General features: G+C 38.6%; 1 protein-coding gene across 4 annotated transcripts; it reads left to right on the top strand.

Annotated features, from left to right (window-relative positions):
- Positions 1-351: 351 nt before the first annotated feature.
- UBA3 (ubiquitin like modifier activating enzyme 3) lies at positions 352-14,202 on the top strand. 4 transcript variants are annotated; one of them, XM_030458514.1, is made up of 18 exons: positions 356-416; positions 556-597; positions 3,477-3,597; positions 4,594-4,674; positions 5,653-5,735; positions 6,507-6,587; positions 7,263-7,306; positions 7,589-7,653; positions 8,607-8,762; positions 8,878-8,980; positions 9,454-9,567; positions 10,995-11,048; positions 11,499-11,535; positions 11,615-11,696; positions 12,533-12,633; positions 12,756-12,819; positions 12,924-12,978; positions 13,440-14,202. In XM_030458514.1, the coding sequence occupies exons 1-18, from the start codon at positions 397-399 to the stop codon at positions 13,526-13,528; spliced, it is 1,392 nt and encodes a 463-aa protein (XP_030314374.1). In that variant the 5' UTR covers positions 356-396; the 3' UTR covers positions 13,529-14,202. The 4 variants fall into 4 exon arrangements, with proteins under 4 accessions (XP_030314377.1, XP_030314374.1, XP_030314378.1 ...); XM_030458518.1 differs by having other exon boundaries at positions 377-427; XM_030458519.1 differs by having other exon boundaries at positions 386-406.
- The last annotated feature ends 218 nt before the right edge of the window (positions 14,203-14,420 follow it).

Here is a 14,420-nt window from a genome sequence, read left to right as displayed (position 1 = left end):
CCTAAAGTTTAGGATCCTGTGGCCTGAAAGCTCAATTTAGAAACACATCTGGGATGGAGGAGCCGCCTGGTCTGAGGCCACTTCCACGATTTGCCTCTCCTCATCCCGTGGGCTTTAAGGTGCAGCCGCCGCCACATTCCCTCCGCCGGGAGAGGAGCGCAGGAACATCCCGAGGCTGGTGATGGCCAAGCAGCGAAGCGACATGGATCTCCTCCACCAGACCCCATGACACTCCCCGGTCAGCGCTCTCCGAGGGAAGTGAGGAAGGTCCCGGAGGAGGTCCCTGAGGGATTCTCCGCTGTCCCCTCGCTCTCCGAGGCTGCGTCGGGGGCGGTGCGCTGGGGCAGTCCCTCCCCTGGGGGAGCCGTGAGGTACTGTGGGAAGCAGAGGGAAATAATGGCGGATGGTGAGGAACCGTAAGTGCCCTGTATGTGTGTGCTCGGCCGCCCCTTCCTCCCGCTTCCCAGGGACGGGTGGGCCCCGGGGTTCCCCTCTCCCTCCTTCCCCGGTCTCTGTAGCGCGATACTGACCCTTCTTTTATTCTCTCTCTTTTAGGGAGAAGAAAAGAAGGAGGCTAGAGGAGCTGCTGGCGGATGGGTTAGTGCGGGGCTGCGGGCGAGCGGGCTCCCGGCCAGGGACAGGGGAAGGGACAAGGGAAAGGACAAGCGAAGGGACAAGGGAAGGGACAGGAGAAGGCAGAGCTTGCTGAGGGGTGGCTCTTAGGTGAGGGCGATCCGCAGCCCCGCAAGAAAGATGTGGGCTGGGAGGAGGCTGCGGGTTTAGCTCAGGGTTGAGGGGCCCACTGAGAGGCGACCGTGCGTGAGCGGTCCCGGTCCCGGTCCCGGTCCTGGTGGGAGGAGGGAACCGGAGGAAAGGTGTTAGGGGTGAAGAAAGGGAAGGAGAAAAACAGTTTGAACATCAAGGACTGGGGAAGAGGGATTCTCCTGGGGAGAGGACCCAGGGGCTCACCCGGAGCGGGGATGGGATTTGCGGAGCTTGGAGCTTGGCATGAGTAAAGGCTGCTGTGCTGGAAAGCTTTGTGGCAGAAGTGCAAAAAAAAAAAAAAATAAAAATAAAGCTGCATTGCCGGTCAGGGAGCTGGGGAAGGCCTTTAGGCTAGAAGCAGCTGACTAAATTTTGGCTGGAAATTAAGAATTCAGGCCACAGAACAGTCGCCTCTGCTTATTAAACCCCTGAATTCTATGCATTTGTCTTACCGGCCTTGAAGACTAATGCTCGGGAAATCTTTAACCTCATCTGCTTCCATCCCTTTAACTTTTTCCCTTTCCATCTGCTTGTGTCCCTCTTCCCAGAGACCACAGAGCAGCCCAGGCTGTCTGAGCAGTGGTCTGGCAGGTGGTGCATGTGTGTCTTGGGGTGGGGGGTGCATGCCAAGACCCCCAAAAGCATGGAGCTCTGGAGATGGGAAGTTGGCAGGAAAAAAAGCCTGGCCCTAAAGCAACATAAGGACTGTGGTGCTCTGATGTTTAAAACAAGATGAAAAATTAAGCTAATTTGTTGAAATCCGGTAGTCTAGATACCTGTTAATGCCATAGCAGTGGAAAAATAAACACTTTAAAATCTGTCGCTGAAGTTAAACGTAAAATCTCAGGTTGAGTGATTGATGCTTTTCAGATCTACACGGTGTCCAACCAAAAACTGTAAAAAATCCAAACTCTAATATCATAATAAAAGTAAAACTAGATCTCACCATTTATCACTTGTAAAGGAAAACTCATAATTCAAAAGAAAAGGAGTATTGCTGCTTAACAGCTGTCTATAGGGATTGTGTAAAAGGATACAAGAAAAATGTTCTTAATGCCACCAAGCACAGTTTCTGCACTTGTTTCTGAAAAAGTTCAAAATTATAATGTAATCCATAGACTCTGTGTGTTTATTGATCATTTTATTTGCTTGATACACATCCTGAAAACTGGCAGATAGCAGATGAGCCCAGGGTTCAGTAGAGAGAGTGTTGTTTTTATTCACACCTTCCTAAAAAATTATTTTTGACATCAGTTGTGAAAACTGGGGGAAACACAAACATGCAAGTCGTAAGTCAGAAGGCACTTATGAATTCAAATGCATTTTTTAGATATTACTTAACAGCTAACACAGTAAATTAGCGTAACCTAAAGTCAGCAGTTACCCAGGAATGAGTTTGGTTTTCAATCAAAATGCAGGCAAATTACGATGTATTTATTCCTGCACTTAAATGAAGCTTCTCCCTGTTAATTGAAAATCTTTTGCAATATTATTGCCTGTATGTTATAATTACTATGGATATAATGTGCTGTCCATCTTCTGAATTCTATGAGGATAAAGGTCTAGAGATATTTTCACTACATTTTCCTTTTCTTTGGAGATGAATCACTGGGAAGTAATAAATTCTCAACATTGCCCAACAGTTATTGATGCAAGTGCTCTCCGTATTACTTCATAGAGGAGGCAAGTAATGCTCCTTTTCAGTGATGACACCACCTTTCATACTCAGGATGGGCAAAGCTTTTTTTATAATGAGCTTAGTTTTGTACTGACATAGAACATAATCATTCATATAATCACATAAATGTTCAGGAGTGGAGTTCCTGCTTTAAAAAAAAAGTGTTCTGTGTTAAGGAAGGGCTTGTTCTGCACAGGTGATGATCTTAGATGACAGAATTACTTGAGAGCTGATTTTGACCTATTCCAGCAAGTCTCTCAACAGATTGAATTTATAGCAGTGTACTACTAAAAGTGACCTGCAAAAGTGGAAAAAAGAGTCGTGGAGTGTGTAATGTAGATTTCTGTCTTCCAGATTTAAAAGAAGGTAACTAAAAAACATTCCTGTTTTCAAGTCAGATTGCTACAGCTGACAGGCTCAGGAGATGATGACTGAAAACTGGGGTGTTCTAAATTACACAGTACTAACTGGAGGTGGAAGAGGATTCAAGAGTTGATTTTTTTTTTTTTTAACACTTGTTTGAATAAACTGTGAAGATTCAGAGGAGACAACTTTGGCACTGTTATTTATTCACTCCCTCACAACTGCAGTTACCTACTGATAATTCCAAACATGATTTGTGAAGTCTGTCAAAGGCAGGATGCAAGACTTGACTGATGAAAAAAGATCACCCTCCAAATCTGAAGGGACACCTCTCTTTCTGTCCCCTCTTTAAATATGAGGAAAATCAAAGCAAAGAGAGCCTTATTTCCACTTCAGGTCAACTTTTACTAGTAACAGCTGAATCACTGGGATTTAACTGAAATACCTGGGGTTTTTTTCCCCTTCTGTGCACATTTGTATTACTGCTTTCTAGTGCCACAAATAAACCCCACTCGTGCAAACGTTCACACACATCACGTGTACAGAGAGATGCATTTGTAGCAGTGCTCAATAACTCGGGGGCTTTGAAGATCTAGGAAGAAAAAGGTATTTTAGAGGTGTGGCTTTTTTCTCTATGGTTTTGCAGCTGAATTTACTGTCTTCTGTGCAGAATGGCTGTTGATGGTGGGTGTGGGGACACTGGAGACTGGGAAGGTCGCTGGAACCATGTAAAGAAGTTCCTGGAGCGATCGGGACCGTTCACACATCCTGATTTCGAGCCAGGCACTCAAGTGAGAAACACTTTAAATAAATTTGTAGTGTGTATTGCAAACTGATGTAGACAGTTGCATTAACTGACCACCAGCAGTGTGTGGATATTAAAGCTGCATGAAAAAATTGTATTGTAATCACTCGAATGTTATGATTCTGGAGGAACATACTGTATTTTTTTTTATAAATATATTTCAAATTGCACACTGTCAACTGTGAGCTTGCTGTCACCTTATATGTAGATATATAATAGCACATGAATTATGCTCTGAGTTCTACATAAAAAATATCATTTACATCCCAATTTTTAAATAGATACAGTAAGGTATTTCTTGTACTTAAAGAAGGAAATAAGGTTAATATGAGTGGTTAGAGAATTGCAAAAAAATGTTTAGTAGAGAAAAAACAAATTTACACTGTTTGACTTATTTCTTCTACTTTTTTTTTATTTTTGGTACACCTTGTTTCAGAGCTTATAATATATATACATAAGTATATATATACATATTATAAGTATACGTATTTTGGTGCTATTTTTCTAATGTACTGGTCCCTCATTTACTAGTTTGAGTTCATGGAAAGTTCATGGAAAAGCATCCATATGGTTTAAAAGTTCAGTTCTTTTTGTCCAGCAGTGTTGCCTGTCAGATTTATTTTGTAATATATATCAGTAAAATATTTGGAGGAGGAAAACATAATCTCCTTGACTGAGAGATAATAAGGGTGGTCTTTTTTTTTCCATTATCAAAATTAATATAAAGAGAATACTGATATCAACAAATGTCTTGCTTTTAGGATATAGAAACTTTGTGAACTTAACTTATTAAAGTCTGATGTGTAGTACTCCATTAAACACAGACTGGTTTACTAATCAAATGTGTTTTAATTTGAATCTGATTATGCACTGAAAATGTATGGTAATGTATTTCCAAAGTTATGGAGCAAAGGACAAATTATACTTTTTATATATTTTTATATATTTTTTATATTAATTTTTTGTTTTATGTTTTCTGCAGGCTCTTGAGTTTTTGTTAAGCACGTGTAAAGTACTAGTTATTGGAGCAGGTGGATTAGGATGTGAACTCCTCAAAAACCTGGTAATTTCTCAGTTTTCACACTTTGCTTCTCAGAATCTTCTTTTTTAATTGATGAAATTGTCTTTTCTGGTTTGCTAATTTGGCATTTTTGATTGCATATAGCTAGTGAATTTCTAAGCTCTAATCAAAATGTGTAAAATACATGACAACAGAGACAATAAACTTGAAGAATGCACTTTATTAATGAGCTTGGAATGTGATAGTCTAATATGTTGCATGTTATTTATTTAGCTATCTCATAGCTTGCCACGAGGGACAGACAACATGATACTGTTTGTGATGTGTAGACATAAATTTTACTTATGAAGTGTTTAGCATATCTAGTGATGAGCTGCATGCAGAGATCAGGCAGAACCTTTGTCAGAGGCTCTATGAGCTCTTGGAGAGGTGATATATTGTGTTAGTGTTTTGTTCCAGCATTGGATAGAGGGAGAGATTCTGGCTTATTTTCAGCTATGATTTGAGGCTGGACACACCAGACTCATTTATGTCAACTCTGAAAATGTTGAATGAACAGAAATTTAAATTTTAGCAGGATGAAACTTGCTTTTTCTATTCCTGCCAAGCAAGAAAGGGCTTTGGTATTTGGTATTTCTTCAAGTTCTGTTTGTTTGGTTGTTTGGGGTTTTTTTTTTCCCAATTAAATGCTTTTAATTTACTCCAGTTGTGAAGAGGTACTGCATATTCTCTGATAAGAGGAATTAGCTTACTGTTGACTCCCCTGTGTCATGGTTAGGTAGGATAAAGCAGTACTGTGTTTAGGAGAGCATTGTTTTTGACCACTAAAGTGTTGCTAATTCCATCTCTCTAAACACCACCAATAGCAGCCCAACAACCTTAGACCTGCCTGCACAGGGGATGAGGAGCAAATAGGTTTTTTCCTCCAAAGGTTGCTTTTTTGGTGTGTGTGGAATGAATTTTGGAGGACTATACATATTTCATTTCCTGTTAAATGAAGCTGACTATCTCTTTTTACAGGCACTGTCTGGCTTTAGGCAGATCCATGTTATTGACATGGATACTATAGATGTTTCTAATCTTAACCGACAGTTTCTCTTTCGGTAAGTGATACTTTCAGGGCTCAATTTGTTTTGGTTTTTTTTAATATACCTAAGCAAACTATATGAATATAATAATTACTTTGGTTAAAGAAGATGGCAGTAAAGAATATTTTGTTTTTGGCAAGACAAGAAGGCATGGTCTTAAGTTGTGCCAGGGGAGGTTTAGGTTGAATATTAGAAAGAATTTCTTTACGGAGAGGGTGATCAGACATTGGAATGGGCTGCCCAGGGAAGTAGTGGATTCTCCGTCCCTGGAGATATTTAAAAAGAGACTGGATGTGGCACTCAGTGCCATGGGCTGGGAACTGCAGTGGCAGTGGATCAAGGGTTGGACTTGATGATCTCTGAGGTCCCTTCCAACCCAGCCAATTCTATGATTCTATGAATATTGAACCTTCACATCACAATAGTACTTGTAATTAAGTAAATGTTGTGTGCAATTTCTTCTCATGAAGAGAAGAGAGAGATTATGGTTTGGTAACACCAAACCATAATGCACACAGATTGAAACACCAATTTTCCCAGTATTCCAAGCAAAGTGAAGAAATTCTAGGGTTTTTGAGTGCTGATAATTGCAGTTATATGGACATCCATAAGTAACTCCAAGGCTCTCATATCTAATGCTTTTTACAAGAATGCCTCAATATTACCCGCATCAATAAATTGTAACAACTAGTTACTTAATTCAGTATTGCCATACGTAGAGCCTGGAAAGACTGAATTTACTAAAAAATGTGTTTAAAATAGTTGTGTTTTGTTTTCTTTTCTCAGACCAAAGGATGTTGGGCGACCAAAAGCAGAGGTGGCAGCAGAATTCCTCAACAGCCGCATTCCCAACTGTGCTGTCGTAGCGTATCCTTTCATTGAGAAGTAGTAGCCCCAAAGGCTTCAAAAAAACCCTAGAAAACTCTGTAGGTGGTGAGACTATCTGAAGTATTTTGCTGCCATCCTCTCTTTTTCATACAATAAAGAAGAGATTCATTCAGCTGGTGACTGAAAATTCATTCAGTCTTTCAGACTGAAAATTCCGGGTGGTATTAGCATACAGGAAATGTGTGTGGGGGAATTAAGCCAAGCTTTGAGAAATTATTTTATGTGGTTCTACTTGAGTCTTTTTATTCAAATGTGGTATTCTGATTTTCACAGATACTAGAATTTCAGGCTTATCCATTATAGTGTTTTGAGTTCATACTGGTAGGAGGCATTAGTTTCTAGACACAGAGCAGCAGTTATTGATACAGGACTTTGAGATCATGTTTAGAGCTTCCTAAATAATTTGCCTGCTGAGCTTTGTGCTGTGTGTGACTATTACATTGTGTCCCTTACTTGTTTTGTCAGATGCTACAGCTCTGGGAATTTTAAATCTTTCAAACACTTAGTTGTTCGGTTTGTATCTTTTTATTTTCTTTCAAATGTCACATAAATTGTAGTAAGAAATTAGGCAATGTTTTGGCCTTAGGTTAGCAAATAGGAAACAGCAAATTTAAGTGCTTTAGGAATTTTTTCCTTTACTGGACTTATGTGCAGATATTTTAAAAAGATTCAAGACATGGATGAAAGCTTCTATCGACGTAAGTCGTGTTGGTTTGCCTGCCAAACACCCACTGGTGCTTCAAGGGAACATTGCAGTTGCTGCTGCTTTTCCTGGTAGTTAGACTGCTAATTAGTCTTCTATAAATAAAGTGGAACTAAAAGTAACAAATAGGCAAAACTTAAATACATTTTTCATGTAGGTAGTCTGGGGGAGATAGTTCAGCCACAGTCAGTTCCTCTGCTGTGTTCTGGGCAAAATACTTTGCTTGTCTTAAAGTATCCTAATGCATGCTTCTTAAATAGTTTTTTTTCCCCCCTAGAGTTTCATATTATTGTTTGTGGGCTGGACTCTATCATTGCAAGAAGATGGATAAATGGCATGCTGGTAAAGTCTTCAGTCTTTTAAAGCCTTTGTTATTGCTTTAATATAGATAACTAAAATTGAAGATAGTTGTGTAGACTTTGTCATTGAAATCAAAACAGTTGAAACTCAAAGATTTCTGTATCTATGTCTGTTTTCTTTTTGTGAACAGGGTAAAATGCATGCTCTGTTACCTGCCTTTTTCTTGAGGAATGTTAGCCAACATTTGTGCAGTGCCCTGCAGGGGTAATATTTAAGTTTGGTTACATTGCTTGTGGCCTTGTGCAGTCAGATTTTTGAAAACTGTAAGACAGGAAGTTCCACGGCCTCTCTGGATGCTCCCATTGTGAATGTTTTCTTTCATTAGCTGAACAGTGCATATCATATCATATCATATCATATCATATCATATCATGTCATGTCATGTCATGTCATATCATATCATGCATCATATCATATCAGTGCATCATATCATATCATGCAGCAACTTGTCAGTGTCACCTTTTGGAGCACTGCTGCTATGAAGTAATAGAAAGCTGGTCATTGAACTAGGTAGTTTTGTCAGTGGGGATTTGTTTGTGAAATAATGATCTTGAGAATTTGCCAGTATTTAAAAACCACAACAAAACCAGCTCAAAGCAACAAACCAAGACTCAAAAGCTCACATCATTCAAACCAACCAAGCACTGGTTCTGGTATATGTAAGGAAATAATAGCATTTTTTGGCAGGTAAGGGGAGGATGAGGTAGAGGGTGAAGGTGGTAGATGAAGGACTGTGCACTGACAGATAAACAGTGTTTTGCACACTGTGTACCTCAAGCTGTGTGTTAAGCAACCAATCTGGTGGTGTAACAGAGTATCATTAAGAATAAAATTGTGTGTTGTTTTTTTTTTTTTCTTCCTGCAACTTGTTTGAAAAAAAAAAAAAACAAACCCAACCCAACCCAACCCAACAACTTCCTCCTTTTATTTCTTAGATGTCCTTTTTACATTATGAAGATGGTGTACTGGACCCAAGTTCCATCATACCTTTGATAGATGGAGGGACAGAAGGCTTTAAAGGAAATGTTCGTGTGATCATTCCTGGTATGACTGCATGTGTTGAATGCACACTTGAGCTTTATCCACCACAGGTAATTTCAACCAGAGATCTTTCCCTTTTGTTTTCCTCTGATTTGCTTGTTTCTTTTCCTAGTACTGTACATAATGTGTCACATGCTTCTGGTTTTCTTCCCCTGCCCACACCAGGTTAATTTTCCCATGTGTACTATTGCATCTATGCCCAGACTACCAGAGCATTGTATTGAGTATGTCAGGATATTGCAGTGGCCAAAGGAGCAACCTTTTGGAGGTAATTAATGTAGTGGCTAACCTGACATGTTGCCTTTTAACTAATTTGTTCTGAGTTAGTTATACACATCTTCCCATAAAACCATCCTACCTATTAATGGGGCTTATTATCAGATTGAATCTAAGACTCCTGTGAGCTGGTGGTGGATTTTCTTAGTGGACTTGCCCTCTGGTTCCTTATCTGCTCCTGTGTTTTCTCTCTTTCTTGAACTGCATGATACCTTTTCCTGACACAAACTGTGACCTGTAGCAGCTCTATAAACCTGTGAAGATAGTTTGTGTAGAGGAAGTGGTATAACTTATGATGTTAACTTAAGCTGTTCTGATTATTTAAAGTGTCAGGTTTTAATACTTCCATGAAGTATTATTTTTAATGCAAATTGAAACAAAGGAATTTTTAAGACTAAAAGAATTCTGTGTTCTTGTAGAACTCTTATAACATAACTTATCTGTGAACTCTTACCTTTGGTGTAGAGGGAGTTGCCTTGGATGGAGATGACCCTGAACATATACAGTGGATTTACCAGAAGTCTTTAGAAAGAGCATCACAATTTAACATTAAAGGTGTTACCTACAGACTCACCCAAGGTAAGGGGATGGCATTTCAGGAGGGTAGTGACATTTACAATTAGGCTGGATTGGCATTCTTTGTGTTTGTTATGGCCAAGCTGGCAGCTCTAGTGAGAATGAAATAGTTCTTTTCTCCCTTAGCATCTTAGAACAGAAACAAGCAGCTTGTTTCCTGTGCCAGCACAAATATTTGATGATGAATCAGATGTTTAGAGATTCATGATGAATCAGAGGAACTTATCTGGGACAAAACTGAACATTCTTTTCACTGTTTTGTTTTTAACCTGGAGCAGCTCCACAGTTTGAACTGTGACCACTTTTGCTGGGTCAAAGAGTAGGAACAAAAGAAGGTGGTTGCCTCTTTCAGCAAGAGCAACACTTCAGCCAGTTGAAGGTGGTAAAGACTATAACTTCTTTACTGCTGTGTCTGCCTCTGTTCACATGCAAGAGCAGAATGCTGCCACTCACTTAATCAGCATTTTAAATGCTAACCCAATGAAAAACTGGAGTATTTCATACAGAATGTCCAGAATTTTTTGCAATTCCTGTGTATTTGTAGTCCTGAAAAGATATTTGAAATGCTGGGCTGAAAATGCCATGTTTGAACCTTTGTGTGCACCTTTCTGTCAAAAAAGGGTAAACTGATACCTTGTATATCTTCCTCAGATCCCACCCAGTGTATTGCAGGTAGTACATTTCTTGGCAGCAGTTTATCCTGGCTTCTCAAGTAGTACTTTTTTGGTGCAGATAAATGTGAATCCCAGTTCTAAACTATAATTGTGTACATGCAAGTGGCTGCACAGTTTTGGCATTTGAAGATGGTTTCCTTAGAAACTACACAACAGGAAGAAGGCAAACATAAAAAATTTATGCATGTTTTCTCAGGCATGAAAGGGTACAGGTCATTTATGAGAAGCCAGAGGAATTTCAGTCAGAAAAAAGGGTGAATCTCCATGTTCCTGATGTACCAACTTGTGTGAGGGGGAAGCCTTACACCATGAGCTTGGGGTGTGTTCTGTGCTGTGTGACTGAATGGGCTCAGTGAGAAGAGTTGGATGAAGATGCCAACACAGTCTGGCAAACCTATTCTTGCAGAAGGAATACCAAAACCAGTTGTATTTCCTTTATGCATTTCTCCAGTTAAACAGGAATAGAACTGAGTGGTAAATGAATTTATAATGTGAAGTACAGAATATTTGGTTTTTAGAATTTCTTGACTTGTTCTCTTTGTGTGATACCTTCTTTTTCTCAAGGCTTGGTCCATTCCTCAAATTAAAAAATGCCAAAATCCTTTCAGCTTTTTTGTTGCCATTATATATTATTGTTCTAAAACCCCTGGAATGTGTTTAAAGTACCTTACACCCTTTTGTAATTATTCTGGCTAAAGTTATAATTTCTCTGTGTAGTTTCTTGGGAAAGACAAAGCTGTTTCTGTTGTTTTACAGGGGTGGTTAAACGAATTATTCCAGCAGTAGCTTCTACAAATGCAGTAATTGCAGGTATGCTAAAAGAACTCATTTCACTTCTGCTTTATAGATGTCAGAGTTGTGCAAGGCAGTAGTTTGAAACAGAGAACTCAAGGAACACAATAATAATTTTTAAATGGGTCTGATTTATTCTTACAGTCTCCTTTGTTTTCCATAGAAAACAGAAGTGTGTAAATGTTACTGTATAAATTTTAAATTCAAGTATGACTCTGGGAGTAAGCAAAAGCACTTCAATCAGGGGAAAAAATAATTAAAACATGGTATGTGAGTTTAACATAGTCTCAGATTAGTGCTGAATCTCTGGTGTTGAGGCACAGAACTACCAGCTGCCTTCAGATGCTTATTTTTCTCTTGTTGGGGAGTTTTGTCACTTCTTTGGTACAACTCTGTACACTAATGCCTGCATATTCTGAAAGAGAGCTAGAAAGTGAAGAAATTGCCTTTTTTTTTTTCTCATTCCAGCTGTTTGTGCCACTGAAGTTTTTAAAATAGCCACAAGGTATTTAATTTCTTATCAGTAACATAGATGCTGTTCAGCATGGTGACATGTATTTACACTAACATATTTGTCATTATAGTGCATACATTCCTCTTAACAACTACTTGGTGTTTAATGATGTGGATGGATTATACACATACACATTTGAAGCTGAAAGAAAGGTGAGTGCCATTAAAGGCCTGCAGGGTTATTTCCTTTGTTTTGATTGAATTTATGCAGTTTATGTGTGTTTCTGAAACCCAGTATTGAATCTCTTGCTCCCTAGCACTGAATAATAACTATAGCACTTGCTTGAAAAAAAAGCTGGTATGATTTTTAGGGCCTAATAGTGATGACAGTGGCAGTGTGTCCAGAGTTGTAGGACTTTAATCACCAGATCAAGAAAACTTTTATTTGATGTCCTGGTAATGAAGCCTCTTCTAACATCAGTTTACCAAAGTATTTCATGGCATACAAGGTATGTAATGGCATACCTGATTCTTGCCTATTTAGCCAAAGTTTCTTAAGATTTGGAAAAACAGATATAGAGTAGGGAGGTTATTCAGGCAGCTATTTTCTGTGGTGTCTGCTGGTGTAAGATTGGTCTTACAGCTGTTTATGCTGTGCTACCTGCAGAGGAAAGCAGTACTTGGCCCTTTTAAATGTGAATCCTGAAGATTTCCCCTGGAATAACAGTGATCATGGCTTACAATAACAGATATGCAGTCTTAAGAGGTTATAAGAACAATTGATTTTAAAGTTTCTAGTGTTAAAATTTATGCCAGATAAAATTGGTAGGTCATAAATACTTATCTGCTGCTGGGAGCCACTTGAACTGTGACTGGCTTTGCCAAGGAATTGGGTTTTGTCCTTAATATTTGCAAGAGTTTTTCTTGAGCTAAAACTTTTTTTTTTTAATTTGAAAACAAACCCTACACAAATAGTTTTGGGACCTAATTAACAGCATTTTGGAAATCATGCTTAGCATAATTTGTGTTCCTTTGCTACTTTGTTATAGGAGAACTGTCCAGCCTGCAGCCAGCTCCCCCAAAACATTGACATTTCCCCATCAGCTAAACTGCAGGAGGTCTTGGATTACTTGACAAACAATGCTTCATTGTAAGTGTGCAACTGTTCTGCAACTTATTTGATATTTTTTGATAATCTAGTGTTTCAGAAGGGTAATTTCTAAATGTATTTTTACCTGTTTTGTTGTTTTTTTAAAAAATTATTTTATTTAGGCAAATGAAGTCTCCTGCCATCACAGCAACTATGTATGGGCGAAATAAAACACTTTATTTACAGGTAATCTGAACATCTGTAGTTGTCTTTAAATTATTTAAATTTACTTGTCTAAAGTTGGAAGGAAATGTTTTGGCTTTTTTTTTGCTTTTTTTTTTCTTCCCCAGAGTGTAGCTTCAATTGAAGAACGAACAAGGCCAAATCTTTCCAAGACACTAAAAGGTACCATGCAGTTGTCACATGTAGATTTTCAAGATATTTCTGTAAGCAGAGAGTCAGTTTCATTCCTCTGTATGATGTGTTTAGCTTTATTTTGCACTATACAGTAGCTTGTGCTTCAGTATGCTTTTACATGCTATACATTTCTCAGATTGCTCAGGGATGAGCTTTGAATTTCTTAAATGTGAAGTGTGGGCAGCTGTGATCTGATGAAAAATATTGCAAGAAAGCAAAAATAACTGATGGAGATTAAACATTCCTCAGTATTTCTTGACAAGGTTTGTCAGATTTCTGCTTCAATTAGGTGAATACTAGGTTAGCTAGTGAGCTTTTTGCAGCTTTATTTCTTCATATTTATGGTTTGTGGGAATGGTGTTCATGACATTTTTTTTTATTCAGAACCAAACCAAACAAAACCCCAACCACTGGGGTGTGTTATACTTAAATTTTTCTTTCTCTTTCAGAACTGGGGCTTGTGGATGGCCAGGAACTTGCAGTTGCTGATGTTACTACACCACAAACTATGCTGTTCAAGCTTCACTTTACCACTTAATTTATTCATAAGTAAACTGTGTATCAAGTGAGAGACATCTGTACCCACCTTGTAAAACAAGTGTACTCTTGTGGGTGTTAAAGCAACCCAAAATGTTCATGTTAGTACTAGCATTATTCAAGGTTAGGTAATAACAAATGGATCACCAGATTTCACAATTATATGTAGAAACCAATATTTGGTGGATTATACTTGTATAAATATTAATGTACAGAACTCTGATGTACAGGAAAACACATTTTTCCCCAGTTTTTGTTGTCAAAATGTTAATGCTGACATACTTTCAGACACGTGGAAGTTTCATGGTGGCCAAAAGTTTTGTTTTCAACGTGTGTGCACACGTGTATGGAAAGAGAAAACCCTTTAAAAGGAACCACAGTGATCTGGTTTTAAATTGTAGCACTCTGATACTTGCAGTGTCACCTTAAAACAAGAGGGCAGAAGATTAAAAATTATTGTTTTCCTCTAGTTTGATACCGATTTGACCAATTTTATGAAAGGTGGGAAACATGGAAGATTACTTTGTTTTACAAGCAAACGTGGAAGGACAAAATTAACATGAAAATACCAATACATCTGCTCGCAGTCTCCACACAGTACTGCAAGATTTGTTGTTCAAGTATCATTGGTGCTGTTGAGGTATTTATTAATAAAAAAATCACGAAGACACCTTAGTTTGTGAGTTATCACTGGACTTTCCAGACTGTTTATAGTTTTAATAAATCTAGGGCATCTCTGGCTGCTTTAATGAAGCCATGTTGTACCTCAGTGTCAATTCTGATTTTATTTGATGCTTCTCAGCTATGTTTAAACTTTCCATCTTCCAGCCTTGAACCGAAGTGGGGGGCACTACTGTAATTGTGATCCTGCTCATTTTTAACACTTCTGCAGA

Source organism: Calypte anna, chromosome 12 (assembly GCF_003957555.1).
Source record: "Calypte anna isolate BGI_N300 chromosome 12, bCalAnn1_v1.p, whole genome shotgun sequence".
In the NCBI taxonomy this organism is placed as follows: Eukaryota; Metazoa; Chordata; class Aves; order Apodiformes; family Trochilidae; genus Calypte; species Calypte anna.
Note: the sequence above shows the minus strand (reverse complement) of the source record. Positions and strands in the feature narration are given on the sequence as shown.